The 24,326-nt window shown below is 36.0% G+C and overlaps 2 protein-coding genes across 6 annotated transcripts in view; both read right to left on the bottom strand.

Annotated features, from left to right (window-relative positions):
- LOC120734869 (E3 ubiquitin-protein ligase rnf213-alpha-like) overlaps positions 1–17,583 on the bottom strand; it is a 67,037-nt gene extending 49,454 nt beyond the window's left edge. For 2 of the 4 annotated variants that reach the window (XM_040033939.1, XM_040033958.1), the window contains exons 1-17: positions 17,465–17,583; positions 13,285–13,390; positions 12,415–12,533; positions 10,291–10,998; positions 9,470–9,763; positions 8,989–9,140; positions 8,759–8,902; positions 8,360–8,559; positions 5,853–6,118; positions 5,476–5,732; positions 4,936–5,127; positions 4,651–4,846; positions 3,413–3,468; positions 3,129–3,288; positions 2,810–2,944; positions 269–367; positions 65–187 (exon numbers count right to left, since the gene is read on the bottom strand). In XM_040033939.1, the coding sequence (XP_039889873.1) occupies positions 65–187; positions 269–367; positions 2,810–2,944; positions 3,129–3,288; positions 3,413–3,468; positions 4,651–4,846; positions 4,936–5,127; positions 5,476–5,732; positions 5,853–6,118; positions 8,360–8,559; positions 8,759–8,902; positions 8,989–9,140; positions 9,470–9,763; positions 10,291–10,998; positions 12,415–12,533; positions 13,285–13,384 (3,201 nt within the window). In that variant the 5' untranslated portion in view covers positions 13,385–13,390; positions 17,465–17,583. The remainder of the gene's footprint in view (positions 1–64; positions 188–268; positions 368–2,809; positions 2,945–3,128; positions 3,289–3,412; positions 3,469–4,650; positions 4,847–4,935; positions 5,128–5,475; positions 5,733–5,852; positions 6,119–8,359; positions 8,560–8,758; positions 8,903–8,988; positions 9,141–9,469; positions 9,764–10,290; positions 10,999–12,414; positions 12,534–13,284; positions 13,391–17,464) is intronic. The other 2 variants (XM_040033950.1, XM_040033968.1) reach the window with 2 other exon arrangements.
- A 3,993-nt stretch (positions 17,584–21,576) lies between these two features.
- The window catches only part of LOC120734883 (E3 ubiquitin-protein ligase rnf213-alpha-like), a 94,628-nt gene continuing 91,878 nt past the window's right edge, over positions 21,577–24,326 (bottom strand). For both annotated transcript variants that reach the window (XM_040033982.1, XM_040033991.1), the window contains exons 66-68: positions 24,206–24,295; positions 23,827–24,005; positions 21,577–23,308 (exon numbers count right to left, since the gene is read on the bottom strand). In XM_040033982.1, coding sequence (XP_039889916.1) covers positions 23,155–23,308; positions 23,827–24,005; positions 24,206–24,295 — 423 coding nt within the window. In that variant the 3' untranslated portion in view covers positions 21,577–23,154. The remainder of the gene's footprint in view (positions 23,309–23,826; positions 24,006–24,205; positions 24,296–24,326) is intronic.

Below are 24,326 nucleotides of genomic sequence, written 5' to 3'. Positions count from 1 at the left end.
ATTGAATGTACAATAATATCATGTGAAATTAATAAGCATTTTTCACAATTTTTTGAAATCATACCTGGCAAATACGTGCAACTGCCTCCAGTGCACATTTCTCCATTGTGCTGCATAATGATGGACATGCATTGCTCGCCTTTTCCATTGTGGTACAGTATATTCCAATTTGATTTACATGATTTTCCTAGCACACAAGCACATATCATCAATATGTTTTTCAGGTGCACATGCCATGATGATAACTCAAATAAAAATTCATTCTTACATTTTTCAGTTTGCCTTCAAAATCCTTCATGAATGTACTTCTCCAGTTTTTAGTGTGTTCCTCACGACTAAAAGATACTGTCAGGATATTGCTCCATACCTACAAAAAAGATGTGCATTGTAATAGATTATTGCAGTGTCCACTAATAGGCATGTTAACTTGTACTTGATAAAAAAAAAAGTATGAAAATGTGAAACTCTGAAATTACAGTCCAGGAAACAAAAGACTTAAACTGCTCAAATTTCACAGAAGATTGTCTGATACCACCACCAATTGCAGTGGCATTAGACTTAGATGCTTGACAGTAACATGTGGTCCTAGGGTTTACTGTTTTTTTTTTTTACTGTATTTACTGTTTGTTTATTGTTTGTTTGTTGCTATATTTAAAATGATAAATGACTTGAAATCATTCTGAAAAAGGAGAGGCAGACAGCTGGGAGTTTGTTTTTCACTTGTAGCATGAAGAAAAAACTAACTAGGACAGCTATCTTAAAAAGAGACGTGACGCATTATTATTCCAGATAGCTGCAATTGTGACGTATTTAGCCTAGAGTACTTAGTGAACTGAAATTGGCAGATAACAAAAGAACTCCTGTAGGTAAATTTTTTTTTCATGAAATTGGTTTGATTTTAGTTCTCTTTTTTCAAAAACGAATTCATAGTTGTAGTTATGTCAGGCTCTTTTTATATGTGTAAAACAATGGCTTAGAGCAGACTGTAAGCCTAAATAGGGATCAAGTCCAAACTTGATCCGTACTTTAATGCACCTATCACACATGCTATTCTTGTAGAAAAAAAAATTGTATTAATGTGCTTTACTTCACAGAAAATAAATGTGGTACACATTTAATTAAAAACAAAAATGAAGCAAAACAAAAGCAATTAAAAGCAAAATGAGACTATTGTTCACTTGCTTTGGTCCCCAACTATGAAAATGTTTTGAGATGGGCAAAGATGAGGCCACAAGGTACATATAAACTACCGGTCATATGTTTCAACACATCTTCTCCTCTAATCCCCAAAAGTTCATTCTGTTCATCTGGACGTAGTGTTTTCAGTGGGAGAAATGTTTCGTCACTCATCATTAATATCCAGAGAATTTGCATATTAATGATCAAGCAACTGACCTCCCATCCCATTTTTCTTTCAGTGGTGCAGGTTTCAGTCATTATGCAAATGTACTGTTCATAAGATTAGGGAAACCTGCAGTCAGCTGAGACTGAAGAAGTCACTTGGATGAGTGACGAAACATTTCTCCCACTGAAAACGTCCAGATGAATAAAATTAACTTTTGGGGATTTACTTACCTGGATGATTGAGCATGAATCAAGACCTTCTCCTTTTATGGTTTTTCTTGATTTTCATGACTATTTACATTGTAGATTCTTACTGAAGGCAACAAGACTATGAATGAACACATGTGGAATTATGTAGTAAACAAAAAATTGTGAAATAACTCAAAACATGTTTAATATTTTAGGTTTTTCAAAATAGTCATCCTTTGCTTTGATTACTGCTTTGCACACTCTTAGCATTCTCTCTCTCTGAGCTTCATGAGGTCGTCAACTGAAATGGTTTTCCAACAGTCTTGAAGGAATTCCCAGAGTTCCTGAGCACTTGTTTTGCCTTCACTCTGTGGTTCAACTTATCCCAAATCATCTCCACTGGGTTTAGGTCAGGTGACTATGGAGGCCAGACCATGGTGCAGCACTCCATCACTCTCCTTCTTGCTCAAATAGCCCTTACACGGCCTAGAGGTGTGTTTGGGGTCATTGTCCTGTTGAAAAATAAATGATGGTCCAAACCGGATGGGATGGAGGATGCTGCGGTAGCCATGCTAGGGTGGTCCTCATGCCAGCCAGTTCCATTGTTGATGGTTTTTGCGACTGCACTTGGGGACACATTCAAAGTATGAGCAATTATCCAGACTGACTGACCTTCACTTCTTAAGGTAATGATGGACTGTCATTTCTCTTTACTTAGCTGGTTGGTTCTTGCCATAATATGAATTCTAACAGTTGTCAAATAGGGCTGTCAGCTGTGTACCAACCTGACTTCTGCACAACACAACTGATGGTCCCAACCCCATTAAGAAGGCAAGAAATTCCACAAATGAACCCTGACTTGGCACACCTTTGAAGTGAAAACATTTCAGGACTACATCATGAAGCTCACTGAGAGAAGGCAGAGGGTTTGCAGTGCTGTCAACAAAGCAAACGGTGGCTACTCAGAGGAATCTAAAATATAAAACATATTTAGATTTATTTATCTTTTTCTTTCTTTGCTACATAATTCCATATATCTTGCTTCATATATTTGATGTCTTCAGTTTGTATCTACATTGTAGAAAGTAGTAAAAATTAAGACAAACCATTAAATGAGAAGGTGTGTCCAAACCTTTGACTGTTAGTGTACATTGATGTCCTCTTTTTTTGTTTTGTAAGATGAGCTATATCTAAGTGGCTAATGTGCTGATGATCAAAGTGAATTATTTATATGACACCATAACAGAGAACAAGAGCTTACTTAATTTCTACTTACCTTTATTTCATTGGGTACAGAAAAGTGCAAATGATTCCATTCATTGAGCAGTTTATTACTGAAGGTATTTCTTCGCCACTTCCTCATTGTTTCTAATGTCTCCCAAAATGACTCTTCCTGAATTTTCTCTCTTGTCTGTAACAGTTGTAAATTTCTTTATGAAATAAAATAAACTAAACACTGTCAATGTGAAATCAACATTTACATTTAAGCATTAAAATGTATGTTGTTTTTTTTTTTAATTTTGAGGTTTAGCTAAAAGAAACATAAAGACATTTTGCTCATACGGTAGTCCAACCGACTAACAAGCAGCTCTGACCTGGGAATCATTGTGGCCGTAGACCTTGGCTATCAGACAGACTAGTTCAAGGAAGTGGAGAGGAAGGTCAGAGTCATTTGGACCTTTTGTGAAATTGCAGACAGAGCCAAGAAGCATTACTGCAGTTTTCAGGCAACACTCTCCATTTTTGTCATCGAAACTAGAAGAAAACATTACATTATTGTTTGAGGAAAGACTGTCATCAGCACTGACACTAAAAATCAATATTGATCCTTCTTCACAGATACTGGGCTATAATGACAAACAGAGGCTTTTTATTGTACCTGTTATTTTGGTGACTTTCTCTTTTGATGACATGGGATATCAAATTTATCAGAACCTGTAATCAGAATCATAGTAGATATTTATTGAATATGAAGAGACATAGCTGTTGAAGGCAACAACACACATGCCACTGGACATAAAATAGAGTAGCCTTTCAGCATTTTATAAATCAGTGTGGTCAAGGAGAGACTTCAGCTCCTGCTCCTATTCTGAAATTTGTTTTTAGGCTTAGGCTAATATATCATGTGACAAGGGACTTTAGCCAATCACAGGCCTTTACATATCAGATCAGTTGAGTGCTATAAACAAAACTGACCAGAACGAAACTGCATAATAAAACATTCCTGGGCAGAGGAGGATTATAACCCTGTATTAAATCAAAAGTCAGTGTTGACTTTTATTTTTAAACTTTTGGGGTTGCTACTTGTGGTTACTATTATTTTGTTTAATTTTATTTTTAATTATTTATTTTATTTATATAGCTTATCTGGCTTGGGGCAGTTTTGAACACAACACTCAGTCTCTTGTCACATAGCAGACATAAACCCCCTCACAAAAATGAGAAAAAAAGTTTTTCTTATTAAAAACAGCGACAAGCAAAATAATAATTAATAATATTAACTAATTATAAAATGAATTAGTTTAAAAATAATTAGTTAATAATAATTAATTAAACAGTATTATTAATTAATAATTTATTTCTATAGAACTGAGGGAAGTTACATATTTATTTGGCAACTTAATTTTATATACCTAGGCATTACTTAGTTATATCCATCACAGTTTTATTTGCAGTATTCCAGTACCTTTAGAGATTAGACAGGCCACTTCTTTACCTGTTTTTAAGTCACTCTTGAAAACCCACCTCTTTACTTTGGCCTTTGACACCACGTGAGATGTTGGTTTTTATATTTATTTTTATTTTATTTTAGTTGTTTTTAGGTGACTCGATGCTGTTTTATCTTGTTTTGTTTTAACATAGGGCTGTTTTAATTTTAATTTTATGTCTTATGTGATTTATTTATTTAATTTGCTGTTTAACTTACTTTCTGTACAGCACTTTGTTCCTGTGCTGGGTATTTTAAAGTGCTTTATAAATAAAATTGGATTGGATTGGATTGGATTATATAATATTAAATATAAGTAAAACTTGTTATTAATATTAATTTTAATTTTCACTTTGCTATTTAAAACTCTGTTTTTATTAAAACAAAATAACTGTTTTAAGAATAAATACCTTGTACATGGGTTGAGTTATGGCCGATCTGATGCTGAACTGCAAATAATGAAGAATGTCTAGTAGTTCAACTCTCACTGGACTGGACATTAAGCTCATTAGGTCATCCACCCGTATGAGACACATCCAAGAGTGCACAAGAAGACGATCAATGGCTGCCAGGTATGCATGTTCTTTCATGATCTCAATCCGATTTCTAGTTAAAAGGGTTAGGGTCAGGGCAGATAAATGGGACCAGACAAATTTAATTACATTTTAATGTCTTTATGGGGGATAAGCACTTACTGTGCGTAGCTGGGTCCTTTGATTCCCCTCAAGCCTCTCCAAGATTCAGATTGTGGATTCAAGACTGGGGTAACTGGCTCAAATGGTTTGCTTTCTCCTCTCAGTAGATGAATCAGAGGGATGACCAAGACCCACTTCTCATTATGGTGTGTTATAGCAGTGTGGCAAAGGTTCTCCAGCACATCTGCAACTCTGTATAAGTCGAGAGATAAGCAAACATACAAGACCAGCAAAAAATTCACATAACACAGGACAGGAGACATTCATTTTTCCAGATATTTTAACAGGAGCACTACACTGGAAAACCCAGATTGTTTGTTGCACCAAAGTCAAATCAGGTTGATCAGATTACAGGTGACTGGATTCCAAAGTGATGATAAATTGCAGTGTTGTAACTATTGTATGTAAACAAACACAATTTATAATGTTTTAGTAAATTTTAACTTAAAACTGGGTTGTTCTTGTCTCCCATATTATCTTTGTAAAAACACAATCATTGTCACAATGTTTATGCTTAAAAATAAACCACACACTAATTACCTTTTTTTATCTGTCAAAGGATTTGCAAAGTTTTCCCAGAAAATGGCAAACTGGCCCTGCGCCAATTCAGGCAGGCAAAGAAGACTGCATAGAATGGAAAGTTTATCTCTCATTCTGTCCTTCAGATGCATGTTGCAGACCAGCAAACCAATAATCCCTGCATGGAGATTTGGTAGCAAGGATTGTACTGTTTCACTTTTCTTTCTGGCCCTAAGACCAATAATTTCCTCTAGAAACTTTTTTAGAAGGTTTTTAATCTGGAAAAGGCAAAGGGTGAATATCAGAAAACATTGGAACATTGGAAACATTCAGTACTTTATCTTATACTGTTGGATTATGGATGTAATATGTTGAAACATAAAACACTTGTTACTTACCTGTTCTGAACCATATGGTAATCTCCACCGTTTTTCCATACCATCATGAAGTAGAGGACAGGAGTATGTATGAATGAACTGTTGCAGCAGGAGAAAGAAGTTTTCTACATTTTGTTCATTCCAGGTTGTGAGAAGATCAAAGATTATTTTTAACATCTCCCAGCCAGCTTGATCTCTCCCTTCCATCACAGTTTTATTTGCAGTATTCCAGTACCAGGCAGTGCTTAATTTGGGATGGATCATATCATCATATTGATGCCATTCACCTTTGAAGCACAAAATACATCAAGTTTGGTAATGGTTACATTTATTATTCAGTTGGTCCATTCATACTATTGTTTTGGCCAATACCGGGTGCATTTATTGATGATTGGGGTTCAGTGATTTATTATGTACTGAACATCTTGCTTTAAAGCTTGATCCTCTACACTTTTGGGGGAATATAAGATTAGAACATTTAGGCTTGTGCATATTGAATTTTAATAACCACAGAACTTTATATAGTTTCTATAGTTTCTACTCCCTAGGTTTCTTTTATTGTGCCTCCCCTTTATTCCGCGTTTTATGTTTAGTCTTTCTTGTCTCTATGTTCGTGCATCCCCTGTGTCCAGACCATCCCTTTGTCTCCCCAGTCGATCCTGTCTCGTTGTCTCAGTGTTTCCTCTGCCTGTTGTTATGTTGTTCCATGTGCTGTGTGTTCCTTTGTATTTTCTAGGTCCTAGCTTCTAGTTCCCAGGTTTCTAGTTTGTTTTGGTCTTAGTTTTTAGTTTTAGGGCTATGTTTTCTTATTTCTGGTATTTGAGTTTTGTCACAGCATAATAAAGCTGCCTCTTTTAGTTTACCCCTTTTTGTTCATGAGTCCTACGTTTGAGTCCTCTTCCTGCCTGAAGGGCTGTGCGATATGACCAAAGTCTCATATCCCAATATAAGACATCTATTGTCCCGAATAACGATATATATCACAAAATAGTACATTTTATCTTATTCTGTGAATCTTCGCAACTCGATTTGTGTGAAGCGTTTTCAGCGGGGCTTCGTGTACCTGGAGTTGAGTATTTTGACCCATGCATGAAACTATATAGTTTTAGATATAAGTTGTATGGGCCGCCATTTTCTTTGTCAATATTTATTACATGGCATGCTGCGGGGAAATGCCTGTTCTAACGTTTGAGTCTAAGGTTTATTTTGAGTATTAGTTAGTATTTATAGAGTTAGTATTTATTAGTATTTATTTTGACAGCTCTTTTTTGCTTGTCATCCGTAAACTCTCTCGATACTCTTTCATGTGATTCTTGTGTAGGTGGTAGCAATTTTTTTTTGCCGTAAACAGTGTATTTTGCGACACCACGAAACAAACGATAGCGTATAATATGAAAAGATGTTTTAATTTCTTCATCCTATATATTTTGTCATATTGCACAGCCCTACTGCCTGCCACAAGTTACATGACAGGTTTAGATCTAAGGTTATAGAGAGAATAAGCCACAGCCCTACATGATAAAATCAGTCCTAAGCTGATTTTCACTCACTGATTGAATCAAGTTAGATCTGGTGGTCTATGACAATGTAAAACATATTACACTTATTTTCAGATCTTTTTGTGGTTGTCATTTTTTTTGTTTCCTGCTGCTATCAGAAAGGTTGGGTCTCTGGCTTTTGATTTGAGGATGTACATTTTCTGCTATAACTGTGGTGCAGTGATACCAATGAAGTCATTGTGGTGAGATGGTTTTGTGAATGAAAAATGAATGAATGAATAAAAGCTCACTGACATTATTTTTGCTCCTGTTGCTGCTTAAAAATAGGGAGTACGTGGTAAAGTAGGTCATCTACTAAAATTGGTGGTTCAATCCCTGGCTTCTCCCACAGTGTGCATGCCTAAATATCCTTGGGCAAGACACTGAACCCCAAGTTGCTCCCCGAAGTGTTCATCAGAGTGTAAATATGTGTGAATGTTAGACAGAAAGCATTTAAATTTAGAAAAATGGTGCCTGTATGAATGGGTGTCAATGGGTGAATGAGGCATGTAGATGAAACGCTTTCAGTGCTAAAATTCACCAAATTCTCAATCTAATGAATATCTTACATATAGTTAGCAAACTATCAAGGAAGACTTTACTGAGGAGAGAATATGTGCAAATTGTGGTTCTAGTGTCAAAAACTGACTGCAGAGGAGGGTTCGTTACAATAAAACCATACTCTCACAGACAGTAAAAATAGTATAAACATCTCTCCAGTGAAAATGTCTGCTGTTTGACTAAGTAGACCAAAGGTTGCCTCCTTCCTTACTTGGAGATTAGCAGTTGATGGAGGTGAAAAAGGGTTTGCTCTCTTGTGGATGTGACATCATCAAAGCAGACTGTTTTCTTAGTATAGGTCTAAAAATTGGGCATACATTAAAGCCCACTATTGAATCATTGTTTTTCTCAGTTTTTTTGCATTTATTAAATACCATAATTAAATCTAATATTTGCAAAATCTATATCAATAATATGAATTTAGAATACCTTCTCTTGTTAAAAGCCCTTGTTGGATCGACAGGCATCTGTTGATGTAGTCATTTTTCTCTTCCTGGTAGATGGCCTCATAAATGAACTCGTTTTTACTGTGCTTGTAAACTGCATATTTGTAGGGTATACGCTCATGAAGTCTTTCCTTGGGAATTTTAATACGTCCTTCAACAAGATATCTCTTATCTCCAAGAGACCTATTAAACAGAAAGTTATTGTTAGAGATGGGACATACAGATGACAAACAATCTAATAATGCGATAGAAGCTAATATAATTTCTATACTGGCAAAAATAGGAATATTTAATCACATCTAAATTCAGTCTCACTGATTTTCCGTGGAGAATAAAAAAAACCATTGTTTTTGAACAAACAAATAACAACAATAAGTTATACCTGGGGAACATTTCGATCCAAGCATCCCAGTTTCCTAACAGTGCAGCAGATTTTAACACAACAAAGTCGTTCTCTGGATCCCAGTGAAAGTGTTTAGAAACGACAACGTGAAAATACACAGATATTCCTTCACTGACTGATGAACTGGAATAACAGGAAAGAGGCAAATAAATAATTTGATGGTTAAAAATATGAACTCAAATATGTATATTCTACATCCTGTTACTTACTTTTGTGGTCTCTGATGGCCCACTTGGACATCACTATGATCGGGAGGGCAGGGTGAAGTTGGTGGCCTAGAGCCAACTACATCTCTCTTGCCTCGTTGCTGTTCTTTTGCCAGATGTGCACCTGTGTCCTTATTTGAGTTAGTGGAAGTAGCCTTATAAATGTAAAAAAAAAATGTAAAAAAACCCAAACAAACCAGTTTTATTTCTTATTTTATATACTGTATGAGTAGAAGAAAATAAAACTTAAGTCCTACAAGAGTCTGATTGGTAGTCAGAAAAATATGTTTAATGTAGAGCGACAATATGTCGATTTTCACCTATGAAAATGGATATTAATTAATGTTAGTAAATTGGTTTCAGATTGGAAAAAAACATTTCAGAAATGTTACAATTTAAAAATCTTTTCCCTCATGTTTTAATTTTGCAGTTTTGTATTAAACTCAGTTTGTCAGTTAAAACTCTGTATTTGTCTTCATAATACCTCAGTGTTTTTGGTGGTGTCCTTTGTTACCGGCGTTGTGGAAACAGATAGGTTTGTTTCAGGTGTTGCCTTACTGCGTAATTCAGAGTCACTTTCAGCAGTCACAGCAAGATGTCCCTCTTTCTTATTACAAGACTCTATACCTTGAGGGAGAGTAGCTAATTTACTTTCCAGCTGTGTCTGCAGAAGGGATGTGGATCTGCTTCCATTTTCTGCTTCAACTTGGGTTGCAATGTTGTCTGGTGTTGTAGAATGCTCTCTGTCTGGCTGTGATTCAGCAGCAGCCAATTGTACCTAAAGAATAGCTACAGAGTTAGTTCACCAAATACCTATTAAAATTTTTAAGTATTTATTGAGATAGGGTTTCTCTGGAAGCAGAGCCTACACTGTTTTTGTAGTTAATCCTAATAACATGTTATCTCTAATACACACAGAGTTGTGCCACTTTTTAGTTCAAACATGATGTTTGTCTTTGCAAACTCATAACTAAGGGGAACCAGTAAGTTAGTACACTGTCTGAACAAGATAAACAGGACATTATGGAAGATGAACTTAAAGGTCTGGAGAAACTGGTTCTTCTATCTTTGAGACTTTGTTTTTTACTGCAGTTGAAGTTTAGTGTAAAACAAGCAGACAAAACAATGTTTTACTTCCAGAAAGAACAATCTATGGTTTCCTGTTTAACTATTGCTGGATAAATATATTCCTTAATATATGTTTCTTGTTGTTATAAGATTGAATATTTTCTCCTCATACTATGATTTTGCATTTCGTATAAAATTCAGTTTGAGGTTAAAACTCTGTATTTGACTTCATAATACCTCAGTGTCTTTGCTGGTGTCCCTTGTTACTGGGCTGGGTCTTGAAGACTTCTCTGACTTTGTGGTATTTTGATCATCTGAATAACACGTCTCAACTCCTTCTACTTGTTCTTTTTTCCTGTCAGCCTGTTTTGTGACTGTATTTTGATCTGTGTTCATGGAGTTTTTCTTATCAGCAGACTTCCGAGAGAGATTTTGAGATGTTGCTTTGTTTGCATCTTGGTGTGGGGCAGGCTGCGTTGCTGCTTTGGCTTCTTTTAATATGTCCTCAGATGATTCAGGGACAGTAGACTCAGCTTCTTTGGTTGTTGGGGAATCTTTGGAGTTAGACAAGGGTCCAGGATGAACATCACTTAGCTTGTCAGCAGGAGTTTGATATGGATCCGGGGTGTCATCTTTGTTTATATCTGATGAATCCCTTGTTTGATGTGCTGCTATTTTGCTCTGGGCAGATGTAGGGGAGGGTGTTGTTGTGGGAACAGACAGGTTTGTTTCAGGTGTTGCCTCAGTGCACGAGTCAGAGTTAATTTCAGCAGCCACAGCATTTTTCTTCTGTTTCTCCTCACAAACTGCTAGTTCACTGTCAAACTGTGTCTGGTGAAGAGATGAAGATGCACTTTCATTTTTCACTGTGGCTGGGTCTGTACTGCTATCTGATGATGCAGCACCTTTGCTGTCCAGGTCAGAATCATCAGTAGCCAACTGTCCCTGAAAAAAAACTACACAGTTAGTTCAGGAAATACCATTTCAAACTGATAATTTCTAGAAGCAGAAAATAACACTTTTTGTATTACTGTGCTATAAAAGGGTAGAGAGATGGGAAACTAATGCAAGCAGCATAACAAACCCTCTACTGCATAGCGTTGCCCTGAGGGAACAAACCACATTTTCATGCCTCACACTGGCCCTTCAAAAAAAACCCAACTTTTTTTTTCAAATAATGCTACCAGGCACAATTTTAGGGTGAAGGCTTGAGTCAGGGTTAGGGTAAGGTTTAGGCAGGGACTTGTGATGGGTAGGGTCAGGATAAGTCTCTAGGAAATGAATTTAAGTTAATGTAATGTCCCCAAAAGTGCGCGCGTGCATGGGGTTATGATCAAATGTTGGATGTATTTTGGTGTTTTATTGTTCTGTGAAATGTTTACATTGTTTATTTGTTGTTTATTTATTTGTTCATCCTCGTTGTACTAATAAAACTTATTATAGAATAACTTGGTGTTTGACTACCCTTGTCGCACAGTGTTGCCTTGAAGCAACAAACCAATATCTGTTTGGGGGGGGGGGGGCAGGGTGTCAAATTTTATGATTGATATATTGTTAGGGACCCTAAAGCTCCCCCAAAATAGGGAGAAATATTTTTTCCCCCAAAATGAAAAAGCCATGCAGTAGAGGGTTAACAAAAAGCAGGTCTTTAATGTGGCTTTTCATGTTGTGATGAAAGTCCAGAACATAAAATTTACAAAGTTAAAAAAGAACAGGAGGAAGAGATGACACAAGGGTAATAAGACACAGCTAAATGTAATCAGCATACACAAATAAAGCTCAAAAACAAGACACGAGAGACAAGAACTTGCAGGAAGTAACATAGAACTAAACACACAGGCAAGAAACACACATTTAACACAATACAGGGGGACACAGGGGAAGGCAAGAATAACATAGACACAAAACTGTAAATTCTAAACACTAACAGAAAGTAGCAAAAACTAAAGACTAAGGATCCTAAGAGACTAGCCATAGTACAGAGTGAAAGTAAAACCAGTCAAAAAATGCCTAGCAAGTACATAACTCAAAAGAAAGTCAAACGAAAGTCAAACTCATAACTCTTGAATAACTGTACAATAATTAGAGTTAAACCAAATTAGATATTTGTACAATAAAATAACCATGGCAGAGGGAAAAAGGAACACCACTAATTACAATTATAAAATTCAGAAAACTCTTAAACAGGAGCAAACCTGGGTCCTTGTGCTCAAAAGTACAAACACTGGTCAAAGTTAAACTTGGAAGGTCTGCAAAAGCATTTTCTTGTATTTTTAATAGCGTGTTTACTGCTCTGGATAATCTTGGTGTAAAGGAAGGAAGGAAGCAAGGAAGTCTTTTTTTGTTTTTGTTTTTTTTTACCTGTATTTGGGTGGTATTTTCCTTTATACCTTCATCTTCTTTTGGAGCCTGGTCTTGATCCTCCTTTTGGGTTTTCTCCTTAGTCGTGGTTGAAATTATATGTGTTGATGTGGCACCATCTGTTTAACAATTATTTCTATGTAAGTTTTATATATATCTAATCACAGTAAACATGGCATTGGAGATGATCCAGTTTTTTTCCTTATTCATATGACCCTGATCTTTGACCTATGACCACAAAGCATAGCATTTTCAAATGCTATATTTTGTTATCTTTACCCAGTGATTAACTGAATGGAGCAAATTGGACTGATATCTTTGGCTTGTATAAGCTGTAAAACTTTTTAAAGATTTTAAGGTGTATTTTGTGAAACTTTATGGCATCTTTGTGATGTCACAGGGTGCTGTACTGAAAAATAAAAAGTGTCTTGTACAGCTCTCTCCATGCCCTATTGTATGATGTATTACTTGATATGGTTTCTTGCATTTTTTTTTCAGAGTCAGCTTTGACAGCAATGGAAGTTGAGATCAAATGCTTGGCAAATCTAGGTACTCATGTCCTCTAAGGCCTAGTATATTGTTGTGAAATTTGAAGACAATCCATAAAAAAATGTGGGAATTATGAAGTTTTCACCAAATTTAAAATAAAGAAAACTGTGGATGCTATGCTGTTAACAAACAGACAAACAAACAAAACTGATTACATACGCCCTCCCTTTGGGGGAAGAACAATGGAAATGACTATACTTCTATACTTGTGTTTCAGATGATTATCAGAACACTGTGTCATTTTCATTCTAGTTAAACATCCACCTACAGTACTGTTTTATGGTTGCAAATGAAGTTTTACTATTATGACAGGAAACTTACCTTGAGCCTTTTTTTGAGACAAAAGAAATAACTTGTGGCCACATTCAGGGCAGAATTTAAATGTACTGTCCACTTGAGTTCCACATTCGGTGCAAAACATGATTGCCTGAAACAAAATATAACATTATAAATGACAGAAACATTGTAATGCCCTTGAGCATCGTTAGTATAATTCAAGCTGTTTCAAAAACTGTTTTACCAAATTGATTTATATCATCTTATCTTCTGTATGTTGTAATAAGTTAAATAGGCGGCAGCGTTGATGAATTTGAAACATTTAATCTGTGTTAACATTGTTGTCCATAAACAATTTACAGTGACATGATTTTCATGTCAGACCTTAAATACTGCTACACTGCACGCATTATTGAAAAGAATGCATATCTATATTTTGACATAGTCATTGTGATAACAGAAGATGTGTGTATATTGTATGAATAGATTATTGCAGTATTAGTGATTTAGTTGTATTAATGATAGTTAAGCATTATAGTCGTTATTCATTTAAGTAGGTCATAGGTCAAGCTGCTAAACATTCACGCATAGAGCACACACATAGAACTGGCAGAATAGGTCAGAGGTTTATGTAAGAAGCAGAGACGACAGAGCTGCTGTTAGTGGGATAAGGAGGGGTAAGCCAAAGCAAGGAGAACATAGTGTGCGAAGGAGTGGGCAGCAAGGACACGAGATAGGGAGGCAGGAGACAGAGAGGGACCTGTCACGGTCCTGGGTCATTTTGACCCAGCATTTTCAGTTCTTATATTCCTTTGTATTATGGTTTTTTATTCTGATCCTTTTGTCATGCTTTGTTTATTAGTATTATTCTATGTTTCAGTTATTCTTTGTGAGGGATTAGTTCTTAAGTTGTGTCTCTCGTTTAGTGTAAGTTCAGTTCAGTGTCAACTCTGTGTCTGTTTCTTGTTTCCCGTTTTATTGTGAAAGGTTGTGCCTCATCTCAGTGTGTCTAGCTTTGCTCCCCGTGTCTCGTTAGCCCAAACCCTCCCAACTGTGTCTCCCTCCTGTTTTCCATTCCCTGATTACTCCCCTGTGTTTTAAGTTTCACTTCCGTGTCTGAGTTCTGTATTTTGGGTCCACCACTCCTGCATGCCACACAGCCAACCATGACAACTACTGTCAATGTGGAATTCTCCGAGAGAATTGTGTCTTGTTTATTTCATTTTTGTGCAAAATAATAAGTTGTTGTTTTTTTTAAAAAAACAACAACTTAGTTTTAACAAAACAAAACTTACTTTGCACAAAACAAACCTTTAAAAAAACAAACAAACAAAAAAAAACAAACTTATTTTGCACAAAAATGAAATAAACAAGACACGAATTCCACATTGAAAGTAGTTGTCATAGTTGGCTGTGTGGCAGGCAGGCATGCAGGAGTGGTGGACCCAAAATGCAGAAATCAGACACGGAAGTGAAACTTAATTGCTGGGAAAAACCTCGTACTAACTAAACTCACCAAAAGACAACCAAAATTCTGAACAGAGGAACTGAAACACTGGAAAATAAATACTAAACTGGAGCAGGTGACGAAACACGGAAGCAGAACACACAGCTAGTTGAGGGTATGACGCGACAGGGAACACAGGAAAACACAGGGGAGTAATCAGGGAATGGAAAACAGGAGGGAGACACAGCTGGGAGGGTTTGGGCTAACGAGACACGGGGAGCAAAGCTAGACACACTGAGATGAGGCACAACCTTTCACAATAAAACGGGAAACAAGAAACAGACACAGACTTGACACTGAACTGAACTTACACTAAACGAGAGACACAACTTAAGAACTAATCCCTCACAAAGAATAACTGAAACATAGAATAATACTAATAAACAAAGCATGACAAAAGGGTCAGAATACAAACCATAATACAAAGGAATATAAGAACTGAAAATGCTGGGTCAAAATGACCCAGGACCGTGACAGGACCAGCAGGAACTAGTTTTTAGAGAAAAAGGTTGTTGATTTCTGTGTGTCAATGTGTGCTGCTGGAACTGCCCCAGTAGATTTTGATGTTGGATGCTGAGCTGTGAAAATCCCCAAGTACATGTAATAAAATTCATTTTTTTATTCTGATAAAAAACAGGAATGGGATATTACACTGTTTTATGATACATTGTACTGCTGATTTATAAGAAATGCTGTTTGCAGAGAATCAAAGCCTTTTTTTATTAGAAAGAACAGAACATGCTGCACAGGAAGCTAAGGCCTGTGGATATTTAGGTTTTATGACTTTGAAGGGGGGGCAAAGCTATAAGAGTGTGCGTAACTGTCAGACAACTCGAGATCTGGTGGACACCCTCCTGTTCAAAGTATTGTATAGAATAAAAAGATTGTTGATTGAGCATTAAACACCAATTCTTTGATCTTCAGCCCAAAGATCAAAAGAATTGGGATATCTAACAATATTTATGTAAAAGATCAATAGCCCAAAGACTATCATGTGAATAACAGTTGGCTGGTTGTTATTTTCTTATACTGTTAGTGTTTAGTGTGTGAATGTGTGTGTGAATGGGTGGATGACTGGATGTGTAAAGCACTTTGGGGTCCTTAGGGACTAGTAAAGCACTATACAAATACAGGCAATACGGAGTCTTAGCACACAAAAATTAAAGCTCCATAATGTTCATTTGTTGATGAGAGCTTTGAAAACATGTTACTTTTATGTTTATCATTGAAGTAGTTTAAAGTGGTGATGTTCTGTACTGTTGTAAAGGCTGTAAAGGAGGGAGAGATTCCTGGAAGAGGGTGGACAAGGATTGGTCTTTGAAAGATGTTTCAATGATTAGCTATTCATGCTATAGTAGAAAGTGTAACAACCAGCTCCCGTCTACTGTACTTGGTCAGTCATTTACTCTTATTGTCATTTACAGTAAAAGAGATGTTTCCTTTGGCTGTTTTTCCTATCATGTCTAATAAGCAACTGATATTCACACACAGAATCAAAAGTGTCATCTAATAAGTTTTTCTTTTTGTTTGTCTTTTGTTCAAAACTCAAATATGTTTTGTTTATTACCATAAAAATAGCAAAGCTACAAAAAAGGAATGTTGATACATCCTTGTTCTTAATATTAATATGTATCATTGAAATATCAGTTTAAACCTTTAACACAGTATGTTTCATTGAACCTTAACAAACCATATTCTATTTCTCTTACACTCTGATTAAGATATTGTTTAATGATATTCTCTCATTTTAGAAAGTCACAAAAACATGCTCAGTTGTGGACATTAGGTGGCAGTATTGAGTATTTTAAAAGACTAGATCTTTTTACCTTTATAATCTCATTCCCTGTGAACAATCCATGGTGGCAAGACTTTAGTGATAAATACTAAACTGATGTTATTTAATTAAAACACTGCATGTACATACATGTAGGGTATGTATGTATACTCCACAGTAACGGAATCCAAAAAGTTCTTCAAACACAGTAACAAACACTGTGGTGTACTTACAATGGTGATGAAAAATAAAGAGAGCAAAACACAAAAAGGTGCATACATCTGCAAATCTTATAATGTTCAGTTTTTAGTGAAAGCATTGGAAATGTGTTACATATTATTTGTTGAAGTCATACTTGAAGGTGTACTTTTGCTGTACTATTGTAAAAGCCTCAGTAATAAAAAAAATTGTGGTGTGTTATCAACAACAGATTTGATATAGCTTACTGGAGTCACAGAGTTATTTTCACTTTCATTTACAGTAACGGTGGGGGTGATTCATAACTTTAACTTATCTTTCTTATACTCAAAACTTGTTCCAGACTTTTCCCTTTGCAAAAAAATTAGCAATTGCTTTATAAAAAATTATAACTGCATTAAAAAAAATCTTGTAGAATGTTTTATTTGATGTATTTTATGAAATTAATTTAGGCCATCTTGCATTATGTAGTAGCATTTAACAGTTAAAAAGACTTATTTAGATTCATAATGTTTGTCTTTTTATCTTTAAATTATAATACAGGACAGGGTGATTAGGGATATGCTGAAGTTCATTAGGAAGTATACAGTTAGGTCAAATGCTGTTACAGATGACTAATTTCTACTGTAATAAAAGATGAATAAAACACATCTGATAATATTTAATATTACAGACACAAAACTTTAATCTCGGGCATGTCCCAATGCATTATTATTATCAGTAAGGATAGTTGTTAGATGTCCTACCTTGTTTGTTCTTCTTCCTCACATTGTCAGCACTGCATGTCTGACCTACAGTCTGGTGCTACAGGATATAGCTTAGTCGTTCCCATATTTACTTTCATTTTCATTTACAGTGAAAGGTGTGGCTGTTTTTCAAATCATGCAATCAATAGATATCGTGGTGGTGGGGGGCGGCATCACGGGCATCGGCAACAAAAAAAAATTAAAAACATTGCTTGTACTCATGCTGTCCCGACATCATGCCAGCGCATATTGGGAATGGTACACAGCTTGAGTACGAGCAATTTTTTTTTTTTTGCCGATGCCCGTGATGCCGCCCCCCACCATGATGCCGCCCCGGGCAACTGCCCGTGCTGCCCGTATCAAAAACCGCTACTGACTCCTTGTGTTCCTGTTAATAAAGCCGTGCCTTTTGAGTCTATCCCCGTGTGTCTTGAGTTGTGCGTTTGGGTCCTCTCCTGCATACACACAGCCGCTCCTTGACAATTTTTGGGTTAGACTTAAGTTAAAGTTATTTAAACAACACCATATGCATTATTAAAATAATCTGCAGAGCAACAAGGAAAAGTGTAACGTACCTTCATTGTTTCACACATTTAATGTAGTAACAGAAAGTTTGTAGGGGTCCGTGTAAGTTAATAGTGTGCCTAAGTGTCTAAATGCTACCTGATAATAATACGGGAACTGCCAACTCCCTCCTCTTCAGACATTCTACACTTTACAACGCACTCAAACACAAGGTGAATCCCACTTGCCAAATTATTTTACGGCCCACAAGAAGTTAAAAGCGATAAAATTATCATAGGTTGTGTGTAAACTACATGTCCCACAATGAATCTTTTGTGTCCTACGTAATGACAGCATCTGCCTCCCGATGGCAGTATTTCAACAGCAGCGTGTTTCAGAGTGGTTTCCACCTCTGAATAAAAAAAAAAGAGAAAAAATGAGAGAAAAATCTTGCCATCTAGAAGCCAAAATTTCAGGTAAGTGCCTCAACATTTTGATTTTAGTATCTCAAAATGTCAACTTACTAACTCAAACTTCAGAGAAAATAAGACAAATAACTTTTGAGATACTAACCTGAAATTTTAACTTAGCTCTCCCAAACAGGAAAAAGGTTTTTTTTTTTCATATTTTTCAGTCAAGTCATTGAGTTTCAAAAAGAAAAAGGAATATCAGCAACACCAAAATGTTGATGCAGAGGAAAAGTATTTTAAGACAGCAAATGCAAATGCTTGTTTGTGCTACAGAGAAACATGCTGGTATGTCTTCTTTGCTATGAGGCCATGCTGGTGCTTGGGGAATACAGTTGATGCCAGACCTTTGAAACCTTTGGTTTTACAAGCATAGATCCAAGTATGCTAATCTTAGGCATCAAGAAAATAAACAGAAGGCCCAAGAATTAAAATGTAGTTTGCAATCTCAGCAGACTATGATAGCCAGAGCTTTAGTACAAAATGTTGCAGCACTAAAGCAAGTTTTATTGTAGTTGAAGAAATCAGAGCTCCTAAGTGTTTTTCTGAAGTGGTGATTCTGAGGTCAAGAAGACTGAGGATCCTCAAGCCTACACTTCTTAACTCACATAACTGATCAGCCTGTTTAACTTACCTAAAAGTCTGTTTTTGTTCAGGACACACCTGTTTAAAAAAAAACTTAACAATGTCAGCTTGTCAAGAAAAAATATGGCAAACTGTGGGAGGAAATATAGTTAGGAAATCTGAAAACACAGCTTGCTAAGGAGGGATGTGGGATCTGTTTTGTTTTTTCATTAGGTGTTGCTTTTTTACTGTGCTTACAATTCTACATGTATCCACAGCTCATGCTGCTAATTGAACAAAAATAAACAAGACTCAGCGGTCCATCTGCATCTAAAGGATAAAGGACACTCTTTTGAGGATGCCAATGTTCACATTTTGGACAGACAAGACAGATGGTTTGAAAGAGGAGTAAAAGAGGCCATTTATGTCCACTGTGAACGACCATCTTTAAACAGAGGCGGCGGTTTATGACACCAACTGTCTGCCATCTATAATCCAGTTTTGAGATCCCTTCCCAGATGCCTTAACGCCCACTCACATCCTGGGCAATCTGACCTCAGGAAATCACATGATAGGGTGGGGAAAGGTTTCACAATGAGTTCACCCAAAACCTTGGCTGATTGTGACCTACACCTGTTTTCACACCTTGGCTCAAGTGATTGGGAAGAGGATCATTAGGGGGTCCTTTTGTCCCTCTTGGGGGGGACACTCCCACAGGGTTTAAATCAGGGACTCTCCATCATTTGACCCTAGAACTGAAGAAGCTTCTCGGATGAGAGGTTAAACGTCTTCAAGCAACGAAAAGAAGTCCAGACGCTTTTCTTTCCAAGCTCCTTAGACTACGATGACCTGGATGACTGAGAACCTTCACAGACATATTTTTCAGAGGCCTGACATTTCCCTGTTTAAAATCCTTGTTTTATTGATTTCATGTAATATTCTAATTTTCAGAGATTTTCAAATTGGGGTTTTCATAAGCTATAAGCCATAGTCATCAAAATCATAAAAAATAAAGGCTTGAAATCTCTTGCTTTACATGTATTGAGTCTATATCATATATTAGTTTGACCTTTTAAGTTGAATTAGTGAAATAAATGAACTTTTGCATGATATTCTAAGTTTTTCGAGTTTCACCTGTATAAAGTAAATACTGAGTCTGTACAATTCTAATAAGCTTGCAAGTCAGTATTTGGTATGATCACCTTTATCCTTCAACACAGCCTGAAATGAACACCATCCACACAGATACAGCAGCCAGGGAAGAAGAAGAACATCATATGAAAAAGGCCCAGAGTAAATGTGGTTATCCTAGCTGGAATTTTGTCAAAGCTGGGAAGGCACCTAGAAAAGGCTCCAGGAGAGCAGGACAACTGTTGCCTAAGCAGAAACCTCTACTGCTCCCTTATGTGTCAGGAGTATCGGAACAGCTGAGATACATTTACTCTAAACACCACATCTGCGTGACTTTAAAACCCCAAAGCACGCTGCACCAAAAATTAGTTCACCCAAAGATCTGGTCCACTGACACAAACAGAGTAATATAGTGTACGCTGTTAAGTGCCAGGAGAATTGCCATGATTTAGGAAATGACTGGGCTATCCCAGTCATTACATTGTACCTCTTGCTGTATGTTTAGGGAAGGTAAATCTCCTTCCCAGTCTCAAGTCCTTTGCAGCCTCCAAAAAAGTTTTCTTCCAGGTTCTTCCAGCTCCATCCATCTTCCCATCAACTCTGACCAGCTTCACTGTCCCTGCTGAAGAAAAGCATCCCCACAGCATGATGCTGCAACCACCATGTTTCACAGTGGGGATGGTGTATTCAGGGTGATGAGCAGGCAGTGTTACTTTTCAGCTACATGTAGCGCTTTGTATTTAGGCCCAACTTTGGTCTGACCAGACCACCTTCTTCCACACATTTGCTGTGTCCCTTTCATGTCTCCTGGCAAACTGCAAACGGGACTTTTTATGTCTGTCAACAATGGCTTTCTTCTTTATAGTGCACGACTTACAGTTGTCCTGCAGACAGTTTCTCCCACCTAAGCTGTGGATTTCTCCAGCTCCTCCAGAGTGATCATGGGCCTCTTAGAAGCTTCTCTCACCAGTGCTCTCCTTGCTCGGTCCGTCAGTTTAGTTGGACGGCCATGTCTTGGTAGGTTTGCAGTTGTAGCATACTTTTTTCCATTTTTGGATGATGGATTGAACAGTGCTCCTGGAGATGTTCAAAGCTTGGGATATTTTTCTGTAACCTAACTCTACTTTAAACCTATCTACAACTTTTATCTACATCAATGTATCATTTTCGTACCACTTAACAATTATGTGCTACTTTGTGTTGGTCAGTCACTGACAATCTTAATCAAAAATATTTCCGTTTTGGGCTGTAAGGTGACAAAAAAAGTATGTATGAATACTTCTTCAAAGCACAGTAAACAACCATAGAGAACTTTAAAAAAAAACAAAAACAAAAAAAAAGGGGTTAATTTTCAATAAGTGACTGACAATCTGTGACTATGGCAGAAATAATACATTTCAGGTCATATGTGTGTAACAGCTGCTTCATTGACTATTTCAGAGGAAATATTTTCCAATGTACTTTAATCTTTTAGCAGATACACAACAAATAATCAATACAGGATACTTGACATATGTAAGAAAAAGTAATACAATTTTGAGTGCTGGTCAATAGTAAAAATATACTTGATAAAAAAAAGAAAGCAGAAAAAAAAGAAGAAATGTGTACATAATCCTTCGACATAAAGGGTAAATCAACAAAGTTTCACACTATATGATTGTCAAATTCAACAATGCATTTCTGAATTTTCTAAATAACTCTTAGTAACTTTTTTAGATTGACAAAATGCAACACATGAGCAGGTGGCTCATATCGAAGAAATAATGCACTTGTTTTATCTGCCTTGCTGTGTATCATTGTTTTTGTTGAGCCTGAGTGTTATTTTTAATTTTTTAAATCCAAGTATTAGAGAAAACAGATAAAATGTAAAATATTGACTTTTTATATTGATGCAAACAAAAAGTATTTGACACTGTTAGTAAAATGTAAAAAGAAAACTATCAATTATTAATTTCTTTACTAGTTTATGTTTAAATCATATTTTGTTCTTTAGCTGTAAAATAAATGTTTTCTTTAAATGAACGCATTCAAGTCACTTTTATGCAAATGAACATTTATAGTTTTTTAACATGTAAGAAAAATGGAAAATGTGCAGTTTTTGCACTAGTTTATCAATCCATCCTGTTGTTACTTCACCCTAAAAGATTTTACTTTAAAACAAAAATAGTCATCAAAGAATGATATATAAAATATATCAAAGCAGTATATACTCTCACAGTGACTACATGAGCAGCTCACTCATGATGTGCTTGAGTTTATTCTGCTTTGCTGTTTCATTGTTTTCACAGAGGTTAAAGGTAATTTCTAATCTTTCTCATAAACAAATCAAGAAAAACATCAACAAGACCATAAACAAATAAAAGAGTTCAAAGAAGTAGTATGCCTTAAAGTTAACTGATAAACTAAAATCTCTCTAAACCCATCCAATTCATCTCTCGATTATCTGCTGAACGCAACCAGGTTTAATACATGTGTTGAAAATCTGATAAATCTAACTATTAAATTAAAAAAAAACAAACATAAAATGTAGCAAATCTCAACTTTTACATACCGTAAATGTAAATAAAAACTTAAAGCATTTTAAAATATAAGAAAAATAAAATATGTATGAAAAAGTGTAAAATGCTCAGTATACCATCTCCTTTCATGTTTATGATCGAACCGTGCACATTCATTTACATTGGATTACAAGATTTTGCTTTTTTCTGTGTATCAATCACCTATTGCTTTAATTTCTTATTAGATGGAGAAATATTATTCACTCCTTGCAGCATGATAATATTACTCTTTTTTTTAATTCAACCCATTCACAAGAGAAGTAAAATATAATGTATAATAAAATATTAAAATGTAAATATAGTTTTTGGTTGTTGAATTGAATTTGTAAAATAATTCCAATTCCAATTTGAAAAACAAATGAACAACACAACACACCCTATGATTATTACATCAATAAATGCAGAAAAAATACCTTTGTTTACTTCTTTAGATAACTAATATCTCTCTATGCACTCATTCAGTTGATCACTCATTCATCAACTCCTGTTTGGCTGTGATGGTGTATTTCCAGGTCTCAATTATCTGAGACAGCTGCACATTTTCAGAGAAGTTTTCCTCCACGTAAGGAGGGACTTCTACTTCTTTATGATCCATGTAGGCACTGACCGCCTCCTTCAGACTGTCAGAAAGAAAGAAAATATAAATTTTAATACATTACTTTTACATTTGAGCAAATATTTTTTTACTTAGCAGGAAAACAAAAAAACATTATAACAATTAAAGACATTCATACTTTTGGTATAGACAGAAAGGCCAAACGATGGGGCACTATACAGATATGAAAATGAATAAACAGGGCTTATCTGAAGACAGTAAAATATGCACAAAGTACTTGGACATTTTTAAGATTGATTGATTAACTGAAAATTAATTGGACAAACTAACATAGTTTTAAATATAAGTATTGTTTTTAATACTTAGATGAAAATATTTTGCTTCATTCTGACTAATCTATAACTGTACGCATATCTTTGCATCTCTGAGATCACTCTTATATATCCATATTTTGGCTACACAGGATCATCTGCAGTGACTGTGAGGTTTAGGATGTAAATCGTTCTTCACACCTGCTAAGTCAGGGCCAAACAGAACATGGCATTACCAAACAAACAATCTGATACCATACAACAGGTTTACCTCCATGATGGATTGTAGTCCTCAGTTGCCCGTAGGCGGCCCAGGCACAACAAGAGGAACTCATGCATCTCAAGCAGCCACTGGTCCATGTTTCCTCTGGACATGAATCGTTTCAGCTCAGTCTTGTTTTCCTCAGTCAGTGGCACCTGGTACTCGGCTGGATACCCCGAAAAGGGCTCCTTTTTAACAAGACATGCAAGCATGCATTTGTATGTATACAGTAGATGGAATGACATATCTGGTCATAATGACCAAAGTGCTAACACAGGAGCTTAGGATCAAAACTTACAATTTATGTATCCTCAGTGAAAAACCACATGTGATGTATAAACTTGAAATTTTATTTGTATCTGAAAACAAAACATACTGCAAAACTTACCCTTTTCAGTTGCAGCATTTTTTCAGATCTGAGAGAGGACAGGACTTGCCACAGACAAACACAGTGTCTGAGGTCACATTTGCCAAAAGCCTGCAAAAAAGTGATCAACTTAAAGATCAAC

The sequence above is a fragment of the Simochromis diagramma genome, unplaced genomic scaffold, assembly GCF_900408965.1.
Source record: "Simochromis diagramma unplaced genomic scaffold, fSimDia1.1 OVJJ01000334.1, whole genome shotgun sequence".
NCBI classification, from domain to species: Eukaryota; Metazoa; Chordata; class Actinopteri; order Cichliformes; family Cichlidae; genus Simochromis; species Simochromis diagramma.
The sequence above is the reverse complement of the archived record's forward strand: the minus strand, read 5'-3'. Positions and strand labels throughout refer to the sequence as shown.